The sequence below is a fragment of the Epinephelus moara genome, chromosome 8 (genome assembly GCF_006386435.1).
Source record: "Epinephelus moara isolate mb chromosome 8, YSFRI_EMoa_1.0, whole genome shotgun sequence".
NCBI classification, from domain to species: domain Eukaryota; kingdom Metazoa; phylum Chordata; class Actinopteri; order Perciformes; family Serranidae; genus Epinephelus; species Epinephelus moara.
Window position 1 is genome coordinate 30,174,740 of NC_065513.1, and position 22,161 is coordinate 30,196,900.

A 22,161-nucleotide genomic window follows, 5' to 3' on the forward strand; every position below is an offset into this window, starting at 1 on the left:
TTGCAGTCTGCAGTCCTCACTGCTAAATGCCTCTGAATCTTACACACTGGACCAAGGACAAAAGCATAACTTAGAAAAAGGTGTTTTTTTCCCAGAACATTCCCTTTCATTATCAAAATGAAAGCTGCAAACTACTGCAAAGCTGAAAAATTACACAAGTTTAAAAGTGGTAACAACATTAGTGTGCAAAAAAAACTGCTGATGCCATCAATAATGTTGTTCAACTTTGCCTTTCATTTTGAGTCCTTTCTCTACCCTGAAAGATTTTCACTTTCTGTATTTCAAGTTTCACTCCAGTGGAATATCCCTAATGCCAAGTGTCCTGCCCTCTCCCCTCCCAGCGCCGTCATGTCTACCAGACGTCTCATTTGTACTGCAGCGCCATGTTGTCCAACACCTCCGTGCTGCTTTGACCTGGCTGTGCTGCAAGCAGGGGTGGTTGACAGTACTCAGGCAAACATGCACATACACCGTTAACTAAGCAACACTGATGGGCTTTTGTGTCGTTGCATTTGTCCAAATTTAGTGTATGAATGTTAAGAATGTTTTTGTGTTGATTTGCTTGACTGGTTTAATGTAGACAAAGTATGTCACAGAATGTACCTGAATTATGCTCTACCTGCAAAGTTTGTGTATGCATGTGTGTATGTGTATGCACGTGTGTGTTTGGGGTAGCGTTATGGTCTACTGGCTCTTCAATGATTAACCACCTGCAAGTCTCAACTCTGACCCCCACACCCTCCTCTTCTGGTTTCCACTGAGTCCCCTTCCTCTTTCTAAACAAGACACAAAAGCGAACAGCAATGTTCACGGTCAGCGCTCAAGCCACTGTTGAGGGTAGACCAGGCCTTGGAGGACCCCCCCCCTCTCTGTCCTGTCCTCCCTTCCACTCTTCACATCTGTGTTGGGGGTTAGCAGGGAGGAAAATATAGATTAGCAAGGAAATAATGACCAATTAGGACAGCTTGTTCCCTGTCCATTCAGCTGTCCATTCCTTCCCTGCATTTCATTTGTCTATTTGTCTGGCAGTTGCAAGTGCCAGTGAGTCTTCCCCTGTCTCGCACGCTATCCAAAACAGGCAGGGCAGAGCAGCCAAAGCATTACGGGGCAAAAAAGAGCAAACATTAATGAAGCAGAAGAAGAATACATGAATGGAAAATAGAATACAGGAAAATCATGGTTCAAGGGAGGAAACAGAAAAACATAGCTGCCAGAATAAGAAGATAGAAGCAGTAGTGACCAGAATAAAACAGACAACTTTCCAAAAAGTAATAAACTGCCACTTTTGGCTGTTTTGATACTGTAGCTGCATTTAATTTACTGTGCTGTTTCTCATTTTTAATTTAAGATGGAATTGCAATTGTCTACATCTTATTTACAACCAGGACACTTTCACTACAGGTGTCAGACAGAGATGTCGCAGCTCTAATGTCAATTTTGATTAAACATGGTTTGAGCTGGTATTCAGCAGTGACGGTGGTTATTCTGAGTGGATGTTTTGAAGCTCAGATTTGTTGGTTAGAGCCCCATCTAGTGACCTGAGAAGACGACTTAACTGAGAGTGAGACGTGTGTCTAAATAAATCATGGCTTTCTGGACAGGAATTAACCAATTCTAGAAAACAAAGCAATTAAATGTGTTCAGATACTCTTGGTAAAGGGGCAGTGTTCAGTATCTGGTTCATGACCACCAATGTATTGCTGTTAATTACTGTTACTGTTAATTTTGCGCAACTTTACACTACTGCTCCACTAGATTTACTCCATTACATTTTTTTCTGATGGCTTTACTTGGCTACCTTCTAGATAAATATTTTACAAAACCATACACAGAATCAGTCCTGCAATAAATGTTTCCTTCGTGAAGGTTATAATGTTCTTTTTTCAACTGTGTGATCCTTTTAGAGGATGTACTTTGTAGTGGAATTGTATTGCATTCTACCAGGAGGTGTTTCTAATATTTAATCTAACCTCATTTATATATATTGGTTGGCCAAAAAATTAGAAATGCCTCTTAGAGTCCTAAAGGCAAGATTTATTGAAGGGGTATTGAAAGTGATAAATGACACCTTTCTTGTCTTCTGACCAGTCAAAGCACTTTTACAATACAGAGTTACATCCACACAGACATTCATACAGTGCTAGTCAAGGCAGCCATACAAGGTGCCACCTGCTACTCTGTTTCTACATTAATATGTCATGATCCTGGGTTTGTTAATATTCAGTTATCCTAAGGACTTTGTTTTGGAGTGTTCTGTTTGTGTTCCTTCTTTCATGTTATTCATTCATGTTTAATCTGCTTCTTGTCTGGTTTTACTTCCTGTCTTTGTATGTTTTCCCGCCTGTTTTTTGTCACACCTGTCTCGTTAGTCCTTCCCTGTTCCCACAGTCTTCCCTTCACACCTGTTCTGTATTAGTCTTGTTTGCTCCACCCTAGTGTTCCACTCCACACCCTTGTTGTAAGCCAATCCCCATCTCCCTCCTTTTGCCAGTGTCCTCCTACTCCAGCTGTGTCTCGTTCTTGTCATTAGTTTTCTGTGTATATATTCCTGTGTGTTTCCCCTTTGGTCTTTGTCCTGCATTCATCCCTGTGTTTCTTGGTGTTGTTCCCTGTGCTGTCTTCTGTTTGGTTTTTTTGCCCGAGTTCATTGTATTTTTCTTGGTGGTTTTTCAGTTTAGCTTTGGTTCTGCTTTCATTTGGACTTTTACCTACTTGCCTGTTCTGGATGTATTTTTATCAGCTGCATTAAAGCTCGCTTTTTGTTAAAAACTTCAACCTGCTTGTTAGTCTGCATGTAGGTCCTCCTTGAACTGATTTATAACAAAATATGCTTCCGCAGAAGCTGTTTAAGGTTCAGTATCTTGTACAAGGATGCTTCGACATGCAGACTGGAGAAGGAGCTGGTGATCAAACCACCAATCTTTCGATTAGAGCAATAGTAGGCAATCCACTGTACCTCCTGAGCCACATCCCAACTAGATTGCATTTGTTGTGATAATAATAAACAGTCAACTGAGAGTATGATGAAGTTGAAAACTTTATGATTCTTGCTATTGGTTACATGTCTAGGTGATACATGCAACACATCTATTTGTTTGGAGCTACTCGTACCGTATTTGAGTATTATTTTATGCTACTTTATTCTTTTACTCCACTACATTTATCTCACATATAGTCATTATATTAGAAATAAAATTGTATATTAAAAAATACTGTAATCTTGTAAAATATGTCATTTTTTATTTGATTTCACCTTACTGTCAGAATAAGATTCTGACATTTGTCTTGCATCCCAGAACATCAACTATAAAAATACAATACAACATTTAACCAAACAACAAAATCACACAACAATACAAATTACAACAGACACTACAAAGAGTGGATGCAGTGCAACATATTACTCAGTACCTATTACATACAATGTTCGACCCAGCATACCCAGGCCAGTGGTTCACTGGTCCCCAACTGGTCCAACCACAGGATCCAGATTTCTCCTTAGTCACTAGTTCAAGGTCCACATGGTTGAATACATTCAGCATCATACTTCAGCCATGTTGTCAAGCTCTGTCAAGTAGCTGTCCGTTGTTCACTCACTCTGTAGCAAGAAACAGCACTTCAAAATATAAACGCCGTGCCAAAAATTCACTGTACTTCAAAATAAAGTGGTTTTTTTCCCCAAACTTGACATGTTTGTGAGTCACTTGCCGTCCATTCAGAATGGACCTACGACCTACTTTTGGACCACAATCCATGAGTTGGGAACCACTGATTTAGGCTACTTGTGTGTACATTTTATACATTAATCTACCCAACATAATATATATGAACTTATTAGCTCCAACTGAACTGGCTACAAGATTAAAATGCTGTTTACACATTATAGTCTCAATAGCAATAATCCAGTAAAGTAATATAGGCATTATATATAACATTCTGGGAGGCAAAGAGAGGGGCCACTGTGCATAATGATAGCAGAACTTTTACTTGGAATAGAGTCATTTTAGTGTGTGTGTGTGTGTGTGTGTTGGGGGGGGGGGTCCAACCCAAGAGAAACTGGAATACTGCAACTCTCCTTTTACTTATCTAAACAAATCCTCTCTGAATCGACGTTTAGTGTCTTTATTCTGGCTTCCTATCAGGGTCAGGATTCACTTCAAGTTTCTTGTTCTCACGTATAGAGCCCTCCATGGTCAGGCACCTGCATACATCAGTGATCTCCTCCATTCATACAGTATATCATCAGTAGGTCCCTTAGGTCTTCAGAACAGGACCCACTGGCTGTCCTCCGCTCCAGACTCAAAATGAGGGGTGATCGAGCCTTTGAAGTGGTGGCTCCAACACTTTTGAACTCTCTTCCATTAGGTTTATGGTCTGCGGTGTCCTTAGAAATTTTTAAAAACAACTGAGGACCCATCTTTTCAAAATGGCCTCTGTCCCACCCTAAATTGTCTCGTACTTGTTTCCCTGGTGTGTTGGGGCCTCAGTAGCCTGTATTTGCTTTATGTTTAACTTTATTTTGTTGCTTTGTTTTATTTGTTATATTGCCTTTGTTTTTATTGATTGCATGTTTTATTGTATTTTATGAAGCAATTTGTGAATTACATTTCTGTGAAAGGTGATATATCAAATACATTTTATTATCATTATTATTATTATTATTATTATTATTTATAATTTATTTATTTATGTAGCTCTGTTATTTACAGGTTGTGAACACAAATAAAATAAAAATAAAATGCAATGTAAAAGCGTCCATCAGCTACAAAGAGGGCGCAATGTAATTTTCATGATGCTGCTCATATAAGTCTTGTGACACACTCGAACCTGATTGGTTGAAGCGCTGCCGTTTGATTGGTCGGTGCTGACAACGTGGGCGTGGCTATACGTCAATGTTTATGTAGCCCGCTGTCCGTGTATGTAACCGCACCAAGGACTCTGCAATGTGATTTCCTGACATTGATTTGTTTTCATATCGTTTCACCCGCCGTCTTCGCCACATTATGCACCAGCCGTTGCCATGGGGGACCACTAGCAGGTGAAAGACGGAAGAGACCGAGGGAAAAGCCGGAATGGCAGGCGCCTTTGGGTTCAAAGGCTGCCAGAAAATTCGAGGTCCGCAGATCCGAAGTCTGCTCGAAGCGAAGGACTTCATCCTCTTCGACTGCGACGGGGTCATATGGCACGGAGAGAAGGCGATCACGGGCGCGGCGAAGGTGGTGAGTTCGCTGATACGGCACGGCAAAAACGTAGTGTTCGTCACCAACAACTGCACCAGGCCCCGGGAGAATTATGTGCACAAGTTCTCCCGGCTCGGCTTCACCGACGTGATGCTGGAGCAGATCTTCAGCTCGTCCTACTGCTCGGCTCTCTACCTGAGAGACGTCGTCAAGGTCCGCGGCCAGGTGTTCGTCATGGGCTGCGACGGACTGCGCAGAGAGCTGCAGGAGGCGGGCATCCCCTGCGTGGAGGAGGCGGACGACCCGGACGCCACCATCTATAACTGCACCCTGGCTCCGGACGTCAAGGCGGTGCTGGTGGGACATGATGACAAACTGACTTTTCTCAAACTGGCCAAAGCCTCGTGCTACCTGAGGGACCCGGACTGTCTGTTCCTGGCCACCGACAACGACCCCTGGCACCCTCTGTCAAGTGGAAGGATACTGCCAGGTATGGTGGTGATGATCTTTGTGTCAGTGCCAAGCATGCATAGATTACTGACATTGGGCACAGGTCCAGCAGCCCAGGAGGTCAGCTACAGCTAGATCCTCAATTTGTAGGAACTATTTTAAGCATTCCTCACAGATTTTTATTATATTGTTCTTTTTTCCTCCATACAGCTGCACATTTTATTTTATTTAACCTTTATTTAACCAGGGAGTCCCATTAAGCTTGAAACCTGGGACCTGGCCAAGGTAGCAGCCAATCAAAACACATTTTAAATCTGTGTTTATTCAAAGATATGTATATTTACCCTTGGGTGTCAGGGTAAATTAACTGTAATGAAGCTGACCTGTAGTCTGTTGTGTGCAATGCACAGTACATGGTGGGCCCAAAGGGTGATGAGGCACATAAACAATACACAGAGAGTGAGAAGAATGGCTGTAAATGGGGACCCCCCTTAATTAGCCATGGGTCCGTCACAGTGAACAGTATGTCTATTTGTATTTTATTATTTTTTTTGTTTTTTATTTTACCTTTATTTATCCAGGAATTCCCATTAAGATTGAAAATGTCTTTTACAAGAGAGACCTGGCCGAAGTAGCAGCCAATCAAAATACATTTAAAATGCAATAAACACAACATAAAATACAAAAATCCACAGTAAAAGACAACTATTCAAACATAATGGTCTCTCAAGAAAAATGAGCACATGTCTCACCACATTCTTAATGATGCCCTTAAATTCATCAGTGGATAGAAATGTTTCTAATTTTAGATCTTTTTGAGGATTATTTCATGTCCCGGGTGCAGAGTAGGAGAATGCAGTTTTCCCTAGATCTGTTAAAACACACAGAAAGGTGCAGAGGTACGCTGGAGGTTTACCCAATATTGCTTTATAGATAAAAAATATACCAGTGCTGTTGTCTGCGAATTGTCAAAGATGTCCAACCCACCAAATCATAGAGTGCAGAGGTGAGTATGTGACTTTGCATGTGTAATTAAACGCAGAGATACATGGTACACTGAATCAAGGCCATGTAAAATGGAGGCATACAATGTGTCATTATAATCAGCCACAGACAGAAAAGTGGCCTCCACAAGTTTTTTCGTAGCACTGACAGTAAAACGAGTCTTATGTCTAAAATAAAAGCCAATCTTCACTATAAGCTTCTTCACATTGCAGACTTAAGCTCCAGTAAATATATAAGTTGGTAAAGCACTTAAAATGTGAGACAGCAGAATATCAGCTGTGGTGTTCTGTATGATATCTGTGGAGAGGAGTGACTCTGTGTATCCACTGTAACATGGAGGTTTGTAGCAGACTTAGACAGCCTCTGTTTATTTCCAGCATGAACAAAATTGTTTCCAACCAACAACAGAACTGTAGAGTTATTGTTCAGGATCAAACCTGCACATTCTCGCTGCATCTCTGCTGCACTACACACTTATTTTGTCTAACATACAAACACACATGGTGTTTACTGTGATGGACCCATGGCTGAATAGGAAGGGGTCCCCATTGACTGCCTTTCTTCTCACTGCGCTTTGTTCATGTATCCCACCATGTACAGCACACACAACAGACCACACGTGTCAGCTTCATTACAGTGTATTTACTCGAACACCAAAGGGTAAATATAGGTCAGTTTGAATAAACACATATTTATCTAGGAATAAATATGCATCATGTAAATGCAACATGACCTGATATATTAAGGCTAATCCTGCAAATTCCAGCTTCATTTCTGCCGCAGTGCACACTTATTTAGTATAAAATACAAATACACATGGTGTTTACTGTGATGGATTACCCATGGCTGAATAGGGGGCCCCCCATTGACTGCCATTCTTCTTGCTCTTTGTGCTTTGGTTGTGTAGCCCACCATGTAAAGTGCACACAACAGACGACACGTGGCAGTTTCACTACAGTATATTTACCCTACTGTCCAGTACTGTTGAAAAACAGCAGTGTGCACAACTCCAAAAAGGTAAACAATATATAGAGGTGCGCGGTTGTGGTGAGGATCCAAAAACAAACAGATAGATTTACGTTTTTAATGTGGACAAAATAAACAGACACAAAGCTGAGATAAAGGTAGGTATATGGCCGAAGAGATAGACAGCTTTCTCAGTGAAGCTGTAGATGAACAGAAATTATCTGAAAATGAATTAGATTTTTTGTTGCAGAAACACCCAGTACACCCTGTTCTTTATACACTCCCTAAATTACACGAATCATGCTTTAAACTGGTCTGTGGAAGCCCCATTGTTGCAGAAATGTCTCAATTTATCTGTACATTTATCAAGTACGTTTATCTGTGACTGTCCAGTGCTCTCATGCTCCCAGTTTGATTAAACACACATTTATTTAGGAATGAACATACATCATATAAGTGCAGCATGAACTGTTACATTAAAGGTACTGAAACCATTCTGCAGGGCCTCAAGATCAGGTGATAATAGAGAGGCCTGGTGGCCCAAGTTTTCAAGATGCCCACCATTTCATTGCAATGATGCCGATTCCAGTCCAGCCTGGTGCTTCTGCTGCATGTCACCCCTCCTCTGTCCCCTCATTTCCTGCCTCTGCCCTACTGTCACTATAAAGACGAAAATGCTCCTGAAACTATACGAAAGTGAGGTCATGATGCAGAACCTGAGTCTTTCAGGGCCCCAGGAAATGTGAGGCTTCAGGGCCTAATCCAGTTAAAGGTTCTAGAACCTGGACTCTAATTTGCATGTTGCACTGAAATGAACTGAAACCAATGTCTCCCTGTAAAATAGCATCTCCGTTACAATTCTGATAACCTGAACTTGCTATTACTATTACATTAAAAAAATAAATGCAACTTTACACTACTGGCCTTTTATGGCTGTGAAATGATTGCTATCATTGTTGTATGACATGGCTCAGGTTAAACCCTGAGGTAAAAGATGAACAAACACAGAAGATGCCTGTGGATATTCTCATTCATCCAGGTCATAGTTATCTCAAGGCAATTGAATCGAACGCAACTGGACTTGGTTTTGTCTTAGAAGACGTTTCACCTCTTATCCAAGAGGCTTCATCAGTTCATGCTTGTCTGACTAGGCTGGAACTAGTCTGACAAACTGGTGTGGAAGCACCCAGTCTAACGACTCCAATTGCAGCGTTGCAGCAGGAGTTTCAACGACTGTCGTTGACACACCATTGGAGCACTAACGAACCAGTGACATCATTGGCCTTGTGAAGACCTCCCCAGAGGTTAAATACCTGGGTGCTTCCACACCAGTTTGTCAGACTAGTTCCAGCCTAGTCAGACAAGCATGAACTGATGAAGCCTCTTGGATAAGAGGTGAAACGTCTTCTAAGACAAAACCAAGTCCAGTTGCGTTCGATTCAATTGCCTTGAGATAAACACAGAGGATGACACCATCTAACTTTATTTTGTTATCTAATTTTACATTTTGCTAACAGCTAACGTAACAATATTTATTCATTCATTCATTCATTTATTTTCGGTAACCGCTCATCCTGTTAGGAGTTGTGGGGGGCTGGAGCCTATCCCAGCTGACATTGGGTGAGAGGCAGGATACACCCTGGAGAGGTCGCCAGACTTATCACAGGGCTGACACATAGAGACAGACAACCATTCACACTCACATTCACACCTACAGCCAAGTATGGGATCGGTGCATAGACTATAATCAACGATACCCAATTCAGCATTTTAGGCAGTATCTGAGGAATTTGATACCACTATCAGGTAGCCACTGGGCCCTATGTAGGCTGCACTGTACGTGAACAGGAGCAGACTAGCACATGCAAAAACAAGTTGGCAGTATTAAAACCATTAATCAGCACTGCAGAATAAAGCTCGCCTTAATCTATGTGTTACATTGGTGTTTGTGACAGTGTGTGGGTTGCTGTGGCCTTCAGGCACACAGACGAATTACTCACTGTGAATAAGTGACATGTGATACACAATATCTCAGTGGCACCCAAACATACTTAAAGAAGAGGAATCAGAGTGTGAGGATGGAGGGGAGGATGTGTCCTAAGATTCACTGTAATCTAATGTTTTGTCTCCTCTGCACCCTCTGCAGGTTCTGGGTCCCTCACCGCAGCCCTGGAGGTGTCCTCAGGCCGCAAAGCCACTGTGATTGGAAAGCCCAGCCGCTTCATGTTCGAGTGTATCTCCAGTCAGTTCAGCGGGGTGGACCCCGCCCAGTGCCTGATGATCGGGGACCGCCTAGAGACGGACATGCTGTTTGGGTCCAACTGCGGCCTCGACACCATGCTCACTCTCACCGGCGTGTCTCAGATCGAGGAGGCCCAGGAGTACAGGAATAGTGAGCTGACCACCAAGTCGGGCCTGGTGCCCGACTACGTGGTGGACACCATCGCTGATTTCTTACCCGCTTTTGAGGAACTGGATGAACAGAGCAATTGATGAGTCCTTTCGCCTCCAGTACGGAGCACAGATTGCTTCTACTGCGTTTCAAGTGCAATGTTTAGTCTGGCAAAAAAAAAAACTAACAAAAAAAAAAGTTCCACTCCTCAGTAACACGGCGCTGACAGAATATTCTCCCGAAATAATCAGAGTAATCCAGTGCATACCTCAGTGTTTCTAGTGTTGTGCCCATTTGTGACCTGACAGTTCTTGTTGCTGTAAGTGTTTATATGATATATGAATATACTGCACTTCCTTCTTCAGAGTTCATAGCTGGTGTTTGATATTTGGGTTTTAAACATCCAGAGGTATTTTTGTAAAGCCATGAATTGCTCTCTAACGGCATTCATGTGTTTAGGAGCTGGTTTTCTTTTACTTTAGCCAGAAGACAGACATGTGCTTACTAATGCAGCTTTGTTTTCTCATATGTGTTTACCTGGGTGTGACTTCTCCTCGATGAACTCACGGCAAGAGGAGATGATTAAAAACTGAAACTGTACGAGCTTCTCTCAGCTCTGGTGAAAATGACAATCTGCCAGGCAGATGGACAGGTGAAGTGTATAATCACTTTTGGCCTTTCTGTCACGTCTGTGCTACTTGTGCCAATATTCATCCGAGTGCTAAACAGCTTACTGATCTCATAGTTAGAAAACCTGTGACACATGGATGGTGGCTGGTCATACTGCACTGTTGTGAAATTTCAATGTTGTTAATGTTTACCATATAGAGCATGCCAGCAACCGTAACAACAATAAATACTTGAGATTAATCCTAAATATGTTCACGTCCTTATCTTCTGCTTGTTTTGTGTCTAAGCGTTTACGCCAAGCATGATAAGAACACCACATTCAAAATACAATATGCTTTTAATCATTTAAATCCAGCAGTAGTTCACATGAACACCATTCCACTTAGTCATAATTCAACTTGATTTCCAGCATCTCTTCAGCCTTGTTTAGGTCCAACAAACAGACGAGTTAGTGGATTGCAGTGAAAGGCATGAAATCATTTTATTCTATGCACCAGAGCCTTGTGCTTGGATTGAAGTGTGGTGGTAGTGCAAGTAAAGCTCAATAAAATAATGACAAAATTAAGAAAAACCAAGCGGATATAATGTTGAACAAAAACAAGAAACCTGGAGGAATAGCTGTAGTGACAGTACAGTGAGTATGAAAAACCTGGACGCTATTGGTTATGGCTTTGCTGTGCGTTATAACAACCAAGATATCCGTTTAAATACAATTAAGATTTAACATCTAGAAAATAAAAGTATGTACATTTTAACAGGATTTATCCAATACTTTATTCTACATCATGTCTCATGTGGCATTAGGTTGTCTTGTGCTGAGGAACAAAGTTAAAGACACACACTGATCTCCAACAAGTAAGGACTTTGGTTGCAGTGAATGAGTCGCTTCGTGTCACTCTGGTCCACCACGCTGCCAAGAAAGACAGAAAGAACACAAATTTGTAAGAAAAAACACTTCTATAAATAAGGAACATGGCATGAGACTGCACAGGTTTAAGTTTACATTTTCAAGTTATCCAACTAGTTGTAAAATTATTGTAAGGTGCTGTAAATCGTAAAACATCACACCACCTACTACAGTATCAATGCAGACAACAGTTGAACTCTATGGGTGCTTTAAGGCCAAAGAAAACTATGCAGGTTTATCTTGACTCTAAGACAAAGGTTATATTGTTCTCACTGATACCAAAGTTAAAAGGCCAACTTGTCAGAGTGAAATGCTCTGGGTACAGTCTAACGGCACTGACGCACCAAGCCAATAATCAGCCCTTAGTCAATGTCAGGTTGTTGGTGAGCATCTCTTGCCCTACTTATTGTGGTATGTCTTGCACTGCTGGCACTAGTCGGCCCATATCAGCCTTTGTCGGCCTTTTTTCCGGCTGATTTAGCGTGATCATTCGGCATCAGAGACAGAAGAGGCTGTGGGTGAATGAAATCACTCTTGATTGGCAGTTCAACTCAGTGCACAAGAAGAGAAACGGAAGTGAGAAAAGCGAACAAACGGCTTATGTTAAGAGGGAGTGAGATTAAAAAAACAATCTTGTTATATTAGGTAAAATTGTTTCTTTTAACCTTTGAGCTCTTTAGTGGAAACAGTTTGTATTGGTTTGTGTTACTGTTTGCTAGCCCAAGGTAAATATAAGGTAGCTTATAGCTAAAAGGTAGCTTCTTGAATCCATGCAGTTGATCTTCCGGTTTTCTTTTTGAACGACAGATTCAGACTACTGCTGAGTTATTTCCTCTCACACAGGCGCAGAACATAAATGCTAGTTGATCGTTGGCTGTAGTCCTTGTGGTGTGTTCAAGTACAACTTTTTGGCTTAGACACAGGCAACGTGAGGCGACGCAACAATTTGGCCTCCATCGCCACTAATTCTTTGCTATCGGCTTGGTGTGTTTGGGCCTCAAGCTGTAGGTGTTCTGTTTGACCCCTCACCTGGATGAATTCCATTTCCTCCACTGCCACCGGTCTCCTGCGGTACCTTGCAGGTAGTAGCTGAATAGAGGCCAAGGTGTCTGGCGTGCCAGAGATGGGGGTCAAAGGTACATGAGGTCTTGATAACGGAGGCGGCGCTGGATTGTTGTGCGGTGGTAAATCAACTGCTAACGTTTTCAATGCCTCTAGGACTAGAAATGGAAAGAAAAAAGTCAGTATTGATAAGAGTAGCTCAAGAAGCATTGAGGAGACATTACACATAATCAGTTAAGAAAACATAAAACAATAACAGTTCATGTGTTGGGTCAAATTCTAGTTACCCTTACACTGTTTCAAATCAATCATTTCTAACCACACTGCAGATTTACTGTACACACATGATCTCAACCTGAAGTGATGTTAACATCTGGCATGCTGGGCACAGACAGAACAAATTCAATGTGAAACAATAAAAGAGGAAGACTATGTCCACTGTCTGACCATTAGTTACTTTCATCATACTTACCATTGGGCCGTGCCATGTCATGTCTGTTGGGGAACTTGATCAGAGGAGCGTGAGGCCGAACAGCCTGCGAACACACATAAAAACAAGCAGCTGTGTGAACTGTGTAAGATAAAGGGTCAGGTGACCCCAAACATCTGTGGAATATTTGAGGTATCTGCCTCTGAGAACGATTTACAATGGTGATGAACACCTAAATTACACAACAAACAAATTCTGTCCTCCTCTGGGGTGGCGTTAAACCATCCAGTCTCTATGGCTAATGGTAACGTTCCTGTGCGAAAGTATGGCGCGTGGACAGGTAGCTGGAGAGGTGCCTGTTTGCCGAGGTGCACTTGAGCAAGACACTGAACCCCCCACTGCTCTGGCCCTTGTTCTAGGCAGCTCCCTCGCTTTGACATCTCTCCATTTAATGCATGTATAGGTCCTGTTTGTGAATGTGTGTGTATATGACAACAGAGTGAAAAAATTTGAATTTCCCCTCAGGGATTCACGAGAATATTGTCTTCTTTATCTTGACTGTATCACAATTTATTCATTTTATCGCTGCTGTCCAGCAGCCTAGCAAAGTCTTTTATTTTATATATGTCATATTTTCATTCAATATTTTGACTTCTGCACTATCTTGTGTGTTGTGTCTCATGTCTTGGAATCCTCATTTTAGCTTGCGTGTGTTTCTTTTATACATTTTATAGTAGCATTATTGGAGTGAGTTTCATTACCAGCAACTGCTCATCTATAAATGACAAGACTTTAAATCCTGAAATGGGACTGGACTAAACAAAACAAAGCAAATTTAGAGATGAAAATAAAAAACATTGCTCTGGAAAATAAAGAGAGGTACTCTTATAAACTGTTTTAAAATTCATCAAGCAACCAAAAAATAATCAAAAACTTAATTGATGACATATAAAAATAATCATTAGATGCTGTCCTAATCCATACGAACATTGTTTACATGCTTGCTAGGCTGTGAATTTAACATTTGTTACAAGTAAAAAGGCTGTCAGGCATGTTTATGTGAGAGAACATCACAAAATAACCAACTATTAAGTGACTGAATAATAGTGAATAATGAGTTTCTATCCTAACTGACAGCTGCTTTTAGCTAAACCTCATGTATGGACAAAGTTAGCTAAGGTTAGCCTATATCCTGGGTAGATCTGACTCTGTAAAATAGCACTAACAGACCGGGATAACAGGGTAAATATCAATAACCACTGATAATAATTCAGTCAGGGAAAAGCTTTTCTGTCGCTGTACATAACATTTCTCTGTGTGTTTTGCGGTTAAACAAGGACACCAACAAGGGTACGACGGGATTTGTCACTTAAAAAGGCCTCAACAAAAACAACCGACTTGATCCAAACAACAGAAAAATGATATGTTTACTCCACAACAATAATCTGGGCTCAACACACTGATGTCTACAGTCATGAAAAACATCAGGAGCAGCATTACCTGGATAACTCGGGCGGCGGGGGCTGCCATTTTGGAGCTGACTTTGCTTCCCATGATGACCTCACGGGTTCACTTCCGGTATAACAGCTCGTTGCAGCTGCGGAAACACACCACAAGATGGCGCCCCCGTCACTACAAACAGTGGCGTCTATACCATAAGTGGTCCAGAGGATGCGGTTCATGGTAATGCTGCAGAGAGGGTAAGGTGCCTCTCACAGTACACACATGAATAGCATCAATAGGAGACTGGTATTTAGACAATACAGCAATAATATTAATCGTATTAACGTGTGACTATACGGTAAGTATATGGTTAACAATAAAGCTACATTTTGAGTCTGTTATTAGCGATACTTTACCTCTTTGTCCTTATCTCTTTGGCGGTTATGGCAGGCTGCAGATAGATATGTTGACCCTGTGGTTGTCCCTGCGAGGTCAAATCCTCAGGCCATAACGTTACTGCAGCCTGCTGTCACTCCCGGCTGTAAATTAGCTTCCTGTCAAAAAGGACATACAGAAATAGACCAATAAAACACCTTAATCCGCTGTAAAGCACAACCAGCCGAGGTCAGGTGAGGCTCCAGAGGCTTTTATCCCCTTTAAAACTACTACAGAGCACTAAAATTGTCTCTGTGATACCTTAAAATGTCAATATAAGAGTACTGCGCTAGGTCAAAGACAAATATCATACCCCTATCTTTAATTTCACTCCGCCTTGGAGAAAGAAAAAATCGATAGCAGGTCAAATGGCCAAGGCTCGTCCAATCAGAGGCGAGGAAATCAGCAGAGATCGTTTATGAGAGAAGATGTGTCACCAGAAGTAAACTCACAGTGCGCTTTACACAGATTAAAGCACGAATCTGTCATGCTGCATTGCACATAGACATACTATTTACATATACTAGAATAGAGACAGACATCAGTCACCCTGCTATATATTTACAACCTAAATAAAAGCAATTATTGGCCCTACATAATACATAATAGGAATCACATGACATTAAACAGATTACAAAACAAAACAAAACAAAACTGGGTGCTCAAAATCAAAGCAGCAGAAGCAGGATATCCTGACTTCAAAATCAGAATCAGAAATACTTTATTGATCCCTGAGGAGAAAATGCAGTCACTCAGATGTAAAGAACAGAGACTTATAAAAACTAAGAATAAGAGTATGAAATAAAAGTATAAATAAAAATGTGCATTATGCTTCTGCGTTTAACACTAGTGCTTAGGATATTAAAAAAAAAAAATATATATATATATATCATCGCTGGACCGAGGCTTTAAGTGTGAAATTTAAATACAACACATGCATCAATAAAACAAACAAGAGTAGAATAATATTAAACATAAGAAATATATACAGTTATGCGCATGATAAAGTCGTAGGCTATACAGAAAAATATTCCACAGTTGAAAACTACACAGAATATTCCAGCAGCTGAATTATTGCACCCAATAATAAAACCAACGTGTTACCACTACTGCAAGCTGGTGGAGCATCTTTTTTAAAAAGGCTCTTTGTAAGTGCGGTCAGGCGCAACACCGCCATCTACTGGATCCATTATTTATTGCATGGTTCTCTAAAGCCTTATAATGTTTAATGTCTTTTTTTACTCATGTGTAATTCAACACTTATAAACAATAAAGCTAATCCCCAGCCCCTGACCTAATGTGTGAGATGAGATAATGTCAAAACATTTATGACATGTTCATTGTATGATATATAGTGCAGACTGCAGAGAGAAACCTTGGTGTTAATATGTGCATGCTGTTTAATGTTCTGTCACTAATATGGGCTTAGTTAAATGATAGATTTTATTTCATTAAAGCTTTGCTCTATTTTGACATTTTCAAGTCTATGTTGCGTATGTCCCTGCATAATAGTTCAGCCCAGTCGCCAGAATAAAAAGCTGACATTATACAAGATGTCTGCAAACCACACATATGTTACATTTTTATGTTTCAAACGAATCATATCAACATTTCTAAAGTGACGTAGTTTAGATTGCATGTATATGAGCTGAGTTTCCCATCAGATGGAGGCAGGGATGGTGGCTGGCATGAGACCTTGGCAAGTTACCTGCCAAGCAGGCCGTGTTTTGGGAGACTAAACCTTGTATTTCTTAATGAGAGATTGGAACTGGTAAATCACCAGTCTCCACCCCACCTGCATCAGACTGTCACTCCTGACTAGACCACTCAACCCAAGATTACATAACAGCGCCCTTCAGATCTGGGACTTTTTATCTTTAAACATACCAGGCAGGATAAAGAGGGGACTGACGTGAGTGGTATATGGACTTTGCACCTTTATGATGTTTTACTCTGTTGATCCTGTATGTATCATTTAAAGCTGACGGATTGTTTTGTGTTTATTGTTTTAAGTTTCCTGAGTTTTAACTGTTGTTACTAAGAGTAATGCCATAGTGGATGCATTAATGACGTGAGTTAAAAATGGTAACCTTACTAACATTGCTTAATATTCCTTTTTATAGAAAAAAAAACAACAACCAAACATCCGACAATCACCTTAGAACATTTCACCTACCATGACTACAATAAAGTTTACTTCCTGGATCCTGTTTAAATGTGCACCTCATCATCAGATGTTCTGTGAGCCAACGTCAGTATAACGATACAGTTTTCAGAAAAATGTCCAGCTGTGTTTGTAGCAACAACAGGAACTTTTTAACGAGGCATCGGGACATTTCCAGCCATGTTTGTTGGACAAAACCGTGTATTTTAAGCCAAAACATGATGTTTTCCTCACCCTAACCAAGTTGTTTCTGTGCCTATATAGTGACACATTTACCAAAACTGAAAATTGAAATGTAAAGTATCAACATATCTGCGACAAATAAAACAGAGGTTGAATAGCTCTGTCCAATGTCCAATACAGATGATTCACAGCAAGAAAACACATCAACAGTCAAGTGGCCAATTCACATTTTATTAGGTGTTTTTTAACAAACTGGTCCAGACTCATGGAAAACAAAAAGGTCCCGATCTTAACACGGGCCGACTCCTGACTTGAGATGCCCCTGTGGCTACATACAAAAGACAGGCTCACAATCAACAGATTGCACAGAACAGCAACAGTCTCAAGTCAAGATTCGGCCCCTGACATTACGTTTGCTGCAGCACTGTATACAGATAGCGCCCACCACTGAAGCGTCAGCAGCTGCACGGCACGGCTGTACGACTCAGGTCTGCTGCCAGCTGTCTGAAAGACACATACGGATTCAGTGGCTCTTTGTCCTGTCAAACAGCTGCTTGAGTTGGTCCTGAGAGGTGGCTTCTTTCTGCTGCATGAGGTCAGTGTGGCCCTTGGTAACACCCCAGCTATCGGGGGTGGACATGGAGGGGCACAGAGGACGACCAGAGGCTGGCTTCAGGTTCTCCCAGTAGTCACGACGGGCTCTAGAAAAGGCAAAGTCAAACCAGTTAGTCACTGGTGCTGAGGAGCTGATGTTTCACATGACTGAGTTGAGGTGCATATTTTTAATATTCAGCGACAGATTAAAAGTTGCCTCTGACCTGGCTCTGACCCAAGGCTTGGTGTGCATCTCCAGACCAGCACCCCAGTTGCCGTGTTTCTCTGATGCAACTGGGAGGAAGCCTCTCTCGGGGGCCAGCTCCTCAGCAACAGCCCTGATGTGATAGGGCTCAAAGCCACAGCAGCCACCAATGAAGTGGATGCCAGCGTTGTAGGCCTCTCTGGCGTACTTGTGCATGTCCCAGCGGGACAGGATTCTGGGCTCCAGACCTGAAAGAAGATTTAGAAATCAGTTGTATATTATTAAATATTATTAATATTATTAATTAAATGCTTGACCTTGCTGCAATGGTAAATTTTACATTTAGCGCAGTGTATTATTACCGAAGGGGAACTCTGGCAGATCGATGAATCCCTGGCAGTTGCAGTCGGGGGTGTGGTATGCCAGGGGCTGCACCATGTAGTGAGCCTTCAGCCCGGCCTTCTCCACTCCCTCCTTCATCAACTTGACAGCGTTCACACAGGTCATTGGGTCAAAGTGGCAGTTGACTCCAACAATCTGGGCACCTACGACAACATGCGTCAGTGTGAGCTGACTGTTACAGATAAGCATAGCACAAACACAAGAGGTTCGGGTTGAATCTATAAGACACTGATTCCGTTTAATGGTCGACATTTTGGCATTGATAACAGCTGGAAACAGTGTTGGAATGTATTTATTCATTTATGATACCAGTAGACTATGAACAGATGTGTCTTATCTCATGTCTACTGGTTAGAAATCTTGCCCTTACCAACTTGGAGAGCACTGCAGTCACACCAGAGGTTATGTGAGGACAGGGGTTCATCAAGTTTAAAAGACTGAGTGTAGGGGTGTCAGTTTCTGTTAATTTTGCTCACGATAGCCAGTTAATTTTAAAATAAAAGTAAAAATTAAACCATAAACTAACATGTGTAACTGGTCAAAAATATTCTCTGTGGTTAAGGTTAACTGACATCCCTTGTCTAGTGTGTAGGATTAAGTGGCATTTAGCAGTGAGAAGTAGGAGAACTATGGTGGCAGATGCAAAAATATCTAGACCCAGCGTCTGATATGTCCATTCTGGGCTACTGTAGAAACAAAATGGCGGACTCTGTGGAAGAAGATCCACTGTGTATGTAAACAGCTAGTGCTAAGGTAACAAAAAACACAACAGTTCTTATTTCAGGTGATTATTTACAAATGGAGACGTAACATAATGGACATTTAAAGTTAAGTCTCACATGTCCTGCTTCTCTTACATTTGATTCCAGTTTCCAGTAACAAGTTATGCTCATGGGTTTATCAAAGAAAGCTGTACCCACCGGCTTTGACCAGCCTGACGGCACACTCTGCAGCAGAGATGCCGTGCATGTCTCCCTCTGGTCCGATACAAAGAGAAGCAGCCACAGGCTTCCCAGTCTCCTTCAGCACCTCCACAGCCCACACAGCCTCCTCAACGTGCTCAAAGTACTGCAGGACAGACACATCAGCTCACAGTCGGACAATGTTTCAACAGAAAATGCTACAAAAATTCAGTTTTCTATGGTTAAGAGATGTTAGTTTTTTAAAATCTGTACCTCAGCAATCAGGAAGTCCACATTTTTCTTAACGAAAACATCCAGCTGTTTCTTGAAGATGGCCTTCACGTCTGTCTCACTCTTGCAGCTCAGGTAGGATGGAGTCTGACACACTCCTCCGGCAACCAGAGCGTCACCCTCGTTGGCGACCTCACGGGCCAGATCGCAGGCGGCCTCGTTGATCTGAGCTCCCTGTGGAACGAAAGGCAAATTACAGTGAAACAAAAGTGGGAGTCAAGTATCAGCATTTCTATAGTAAGTGGAAAGTTAGATTACAGGTTTAAAGATAGGTCTACAGCTGATGAGCAGCGCTTTCGCAGCTTTCTAAAAGGGGTGAGATGTTTGATGTGATTTAACTCACAGTGAAGCTGAGCTTGTTGCCCCTGTTCTCCAGTTTGTCATCACTGGCGTAGAAGGTGAAGGTCTGCATGACGTTGGCCCCAGCCCTCAGGAACTCCCTGTGCAGCTGTCGCACTGAAATCACCAACAAACAGTTTTGCATGGTTAGACAAACCATCAAGGAAAGGCATTTGCATGGAAGACTCTCAGAGAATAATGAATAAGCCATTTTAAGTTGAAACAGAGTATTAAGGTTGGTGAAATAGGGTGAGCTCACCTGCTTCAGGGTGCTCTGCGGCTGCCTCAGGGGTCCAGGGACCGGCCTTCACGTAGCCTCTCTTCTCCAGGGCGAACACAAAACCTCCATCGCCGATCACGATCTCCCCAGCGTCAAGACGCTCCAAAATTCCCTGTGATAGTGGGTCAGTGAATATTTAGAATGATGTGGACTGAATGACTACTAGGCAGGCTGAAGATGAGCCCATGAGGCCAAAGGGTCTGCAGGTTTAGTTTTTTGAGCACTTCTTGGAACAGGTCCTGTGCAGCATTACGAACCACCTCTGGCTACCCTGGCTTTACATTAGAGAATGCTAATTAGACGAGAGGAATATAGACACTAGAAATCTAGAATTAAGTGCAGAATAATATCCGTTATGGATGAGCGAGTACACCATTATCTGTATCTGTCTCTTCTCAACCAACTACATTATCTGTATTCCTATCTGTACTTGGAATGGGCGTGGCTTAATCGAAGGTGGGTGTGGCTTAATACTAAAGTGGTTGGGACCTTTCTGGAAGTTATTTTAAACCTTAAATTGAGGAGCTTCAGATAATTTTTGATTACAAGAGTAAAAGATTAAAACACAGCTACTCAAATGAGAATTTTCACGTTTGGATATTAACACTTTACTCAGATTATAAGATACTCCTTGTAAAAACTACCTTATCTGTAACCTCTAATCGTTTCGTCTAAGTATTCAGGTAAACCCTAATATCTATACATTTCCCCCTCTTCTCCACAGTGGTTTCCTCGTCCAGTGCACATGCCACCCTTCTCTTAGTGAGCCTGAGTCATCAAGACAGCTGCACGTCTGAGAACAGCTGCACTGCTTCTAATGACTGATTGACCTGAACCTTTTGATTCCAACACGCTTGATCTGTCAAAGTAAAAATCTGACTTTTTGCGATAACTTAAATCTGAAAAAATTCCGCTTATGTTCTGTTTATTTGATTCACATTTGATTCTGCATCTGCAAAATGCATTTACACCAAAATTCAGGCATAAAGTGTAAACTGTTGACTAAATAGCAATCTCTGTGATGAGTTTGAATTCACTGCTTTGTCTAAATATTTGCAGTTGTTAATTTATTTATCCACTCATTCATTCACATATTTGAATCTGTGAAAAGCTCCACATGGTGTGCCCTCATGTCATGAACCCTCACCAGATCCTCCTCACCTTAAACCACACTTAGGGTCAGATTTGAGAGCACAGTCTTTCTGAAAACCCTCATAAATACTGGACTTGCTGAGAGTGACAATGAGGGTTCCAGGAGTTTTCATCAGGATGTTTTACAAGTCACTTTATAGTAGCCTTACTGGTCTTATGCCTCCATGAACAGCTCAAAAAGGTTCAGCGGTCAGATATGTGACCTGATATGCCAGTTGTGCAGAAGATGCATTAGAAAGACTAGATCCCTCTGCCCAGAATAAACACAAAAACACAACCATAAAATGTCCCCCTGCCTCCCCTCCTCCACCATTCCCCTGCAGAGCACTGAGATGATTCTCACACACAAATATCTCAAAACTTGAACACTTCTCTTAAATTTGGAGCTCAAGAGTCTGCACAATTAGAAACTAAACATATTATAATTACTAACATTTTGACTCATTTGAATCCCCCACATGGACATTCTGCAGGCTCATCTCTGGACAAGAGTTCTCACATACCTTCTTTGCTGGTGCCATAATCCTGCAGCTGTGTGGACCCCTGACTGCTCAGGACTTTGAGAGGTTGAAGCAACATTGAAGCGGAGCAGAAGTTCACTATAAATCTCCCCGAAGCAGGGGAGGGGTCTGAGAAGGAGCTGCTCTGATTGGCAAGAGTAGTTATACAGCTGCCATGCCCACTCATTCCCTTCCCCCCTTTAACTGAATGAGAGTATTGTGAGTGTCCCGGTTGATTGGGGTTGTTAG

The 22,161-nt window shown here is 41.8% G+C and overlaps 3 protein-coding genes across 4 annotated transcripts; 1 reads left to right on the plus strand and 2 right to left on the minus strand.

Moving 5' to 3' along the window:
• The first annotated feature begins 4,869 nt into the window (after positions 1-4,869).
• On the plus strand, positions 4,870-10,884 carry pdxp (pyridoxal (pyridoxine, vitamin B6) phosphatase). The gene is made up of 2 exons (XM_050049985.1): positions 4,870-5,670; positions 9,748-10,884. The coding sequence occupies exons 1-2, from the start codon at positions 5,073-5,075 to the stop codon at positions 10,092-10,094; spliced, it is 945 nt and encodes a 314-aa protein (XP_049905942.1). The 5' UTR covers positions 4,870-5,072; the 3' UTR covers positions 10,095-10,884.
• Positions 10,885-11,079: 195 nt separating this feature from the next.
• mrps36 (mitochondrial ribosomal protein S36) lies at positions 11,080-15,261 on the minus strand. Of its 2 annotated transcripts, XM_050049987.1 has the most exons (6): positions 15,214-15,261; positions 14,882-15,019; positions 14,523-14,619; positions 13,065-13,128; positions 12,560-12,750; positions 11,080-11,533 (listed from the first exon to the last, which is right to left on the minus strand). In XM_050049987.1, the coding sequence occupies exons 3-6, from the start codon at positions 14,574-14,576 to the stop codon at positions 11,516-11,518; spliced, it is 327 nt and encodes a 108-aa protein (XP_049905944.1). In that variant the 5' UTR covers positions 14,577-14,619; positions 14,882-15,019; positions 15,214-15,261; the 3' UTR covers positions 11,080-11,515. The 2 variants fall into 2 exon arrangements, with proteins under 2 accessions (XP_049905944.1, XP_049905943.1); XM_050049986.1 differs by lacking the exon at positions 15,214-15,261 and having other exon boundaries at positions 14,882-15,206.
• A 2,203-nt stretch (positions 15,262-17,464) lies between these two features.
• On the minus strand, positions 17,465-22,067 carry LOC126393697 (betaine--homocysteine S-methyltransferase 1-like). Its single transcript, XM_050049984.1, has 8 exons — positions 21,916-22,067; positions 20,240-20,372; positions 19,985-20,097; positions 19,624-19,815; positions 19,369-19,516; positions 18,409-18,591; positions 18,066-18,294; positions 17,465-17,948 (listed from the first exon to the last, which is right to left on the minus strand). Exons 1-8 carry the CDS (start codon positions 21,931-21,933, stop codon positions 17,771-17,773), a joined length of 1,194 nt encoding a protein of 397 aa, XP_049905941.1. The 5' UTR covers positions 21,934-22,067; the 3' UTR covers positions 17,465-17,770.
• Positions 22,068-22,161: the final 94 nt, after the last annotated feature.

Coding starts and splice junctions, on each gene's coding strand:
- pdxp (XM_050049985.1), top strand. CDS start 5,073: ATGGCAGGCGCCTTTGGGTTCAAAGGCTGCCAGAAAATTCGAGGTCCG. Junction 5,671..9,747: donor AAGTGGAAGGATACTGCCAG/GTATGGTGGTGA, acceptor CACCCTCTGCAG/GTTCTGGGTCCCTCACCGCA.
- mrps36 (XM_050049987.1), bottom strand. CDS start 14,576: ATGGGAAGCAAAGTCAGCTCCAAAATGGCAGCCCCCGCCGCCCGAGTT. Junction 13,129..14,522: donor CCGCCGCCCGAGTTATCCAG/GTAATGCTGCTC, acceptor GTGTGTTCGCAG/GCTGTTCGGCCTCACGCTCC. Junction 12,751..13,064: donor TGACATGGCACGGCCCAATG/GTAAGTATGATG, acceptor TTCCATTTCTAG/TCCTAGAGGCATTGAAAACG.
- LOC126393697 (XM_050049984.1), bottom strand. Junction 20,098..20,239: donor CGCAGAGCACCCTGAAGCAG/GTGAGCTCACCC, acceptor TGGTGATTTCAG/TGCGACAGCTGCACAGGGAG. Junction 18,295..18,408: donor TCTGCCAGAGTTCCCCTTCG/GTAATAATACAC, acceptor ATCTTCTTTCAG/GTCTGGAGCCCAGAATCCTG.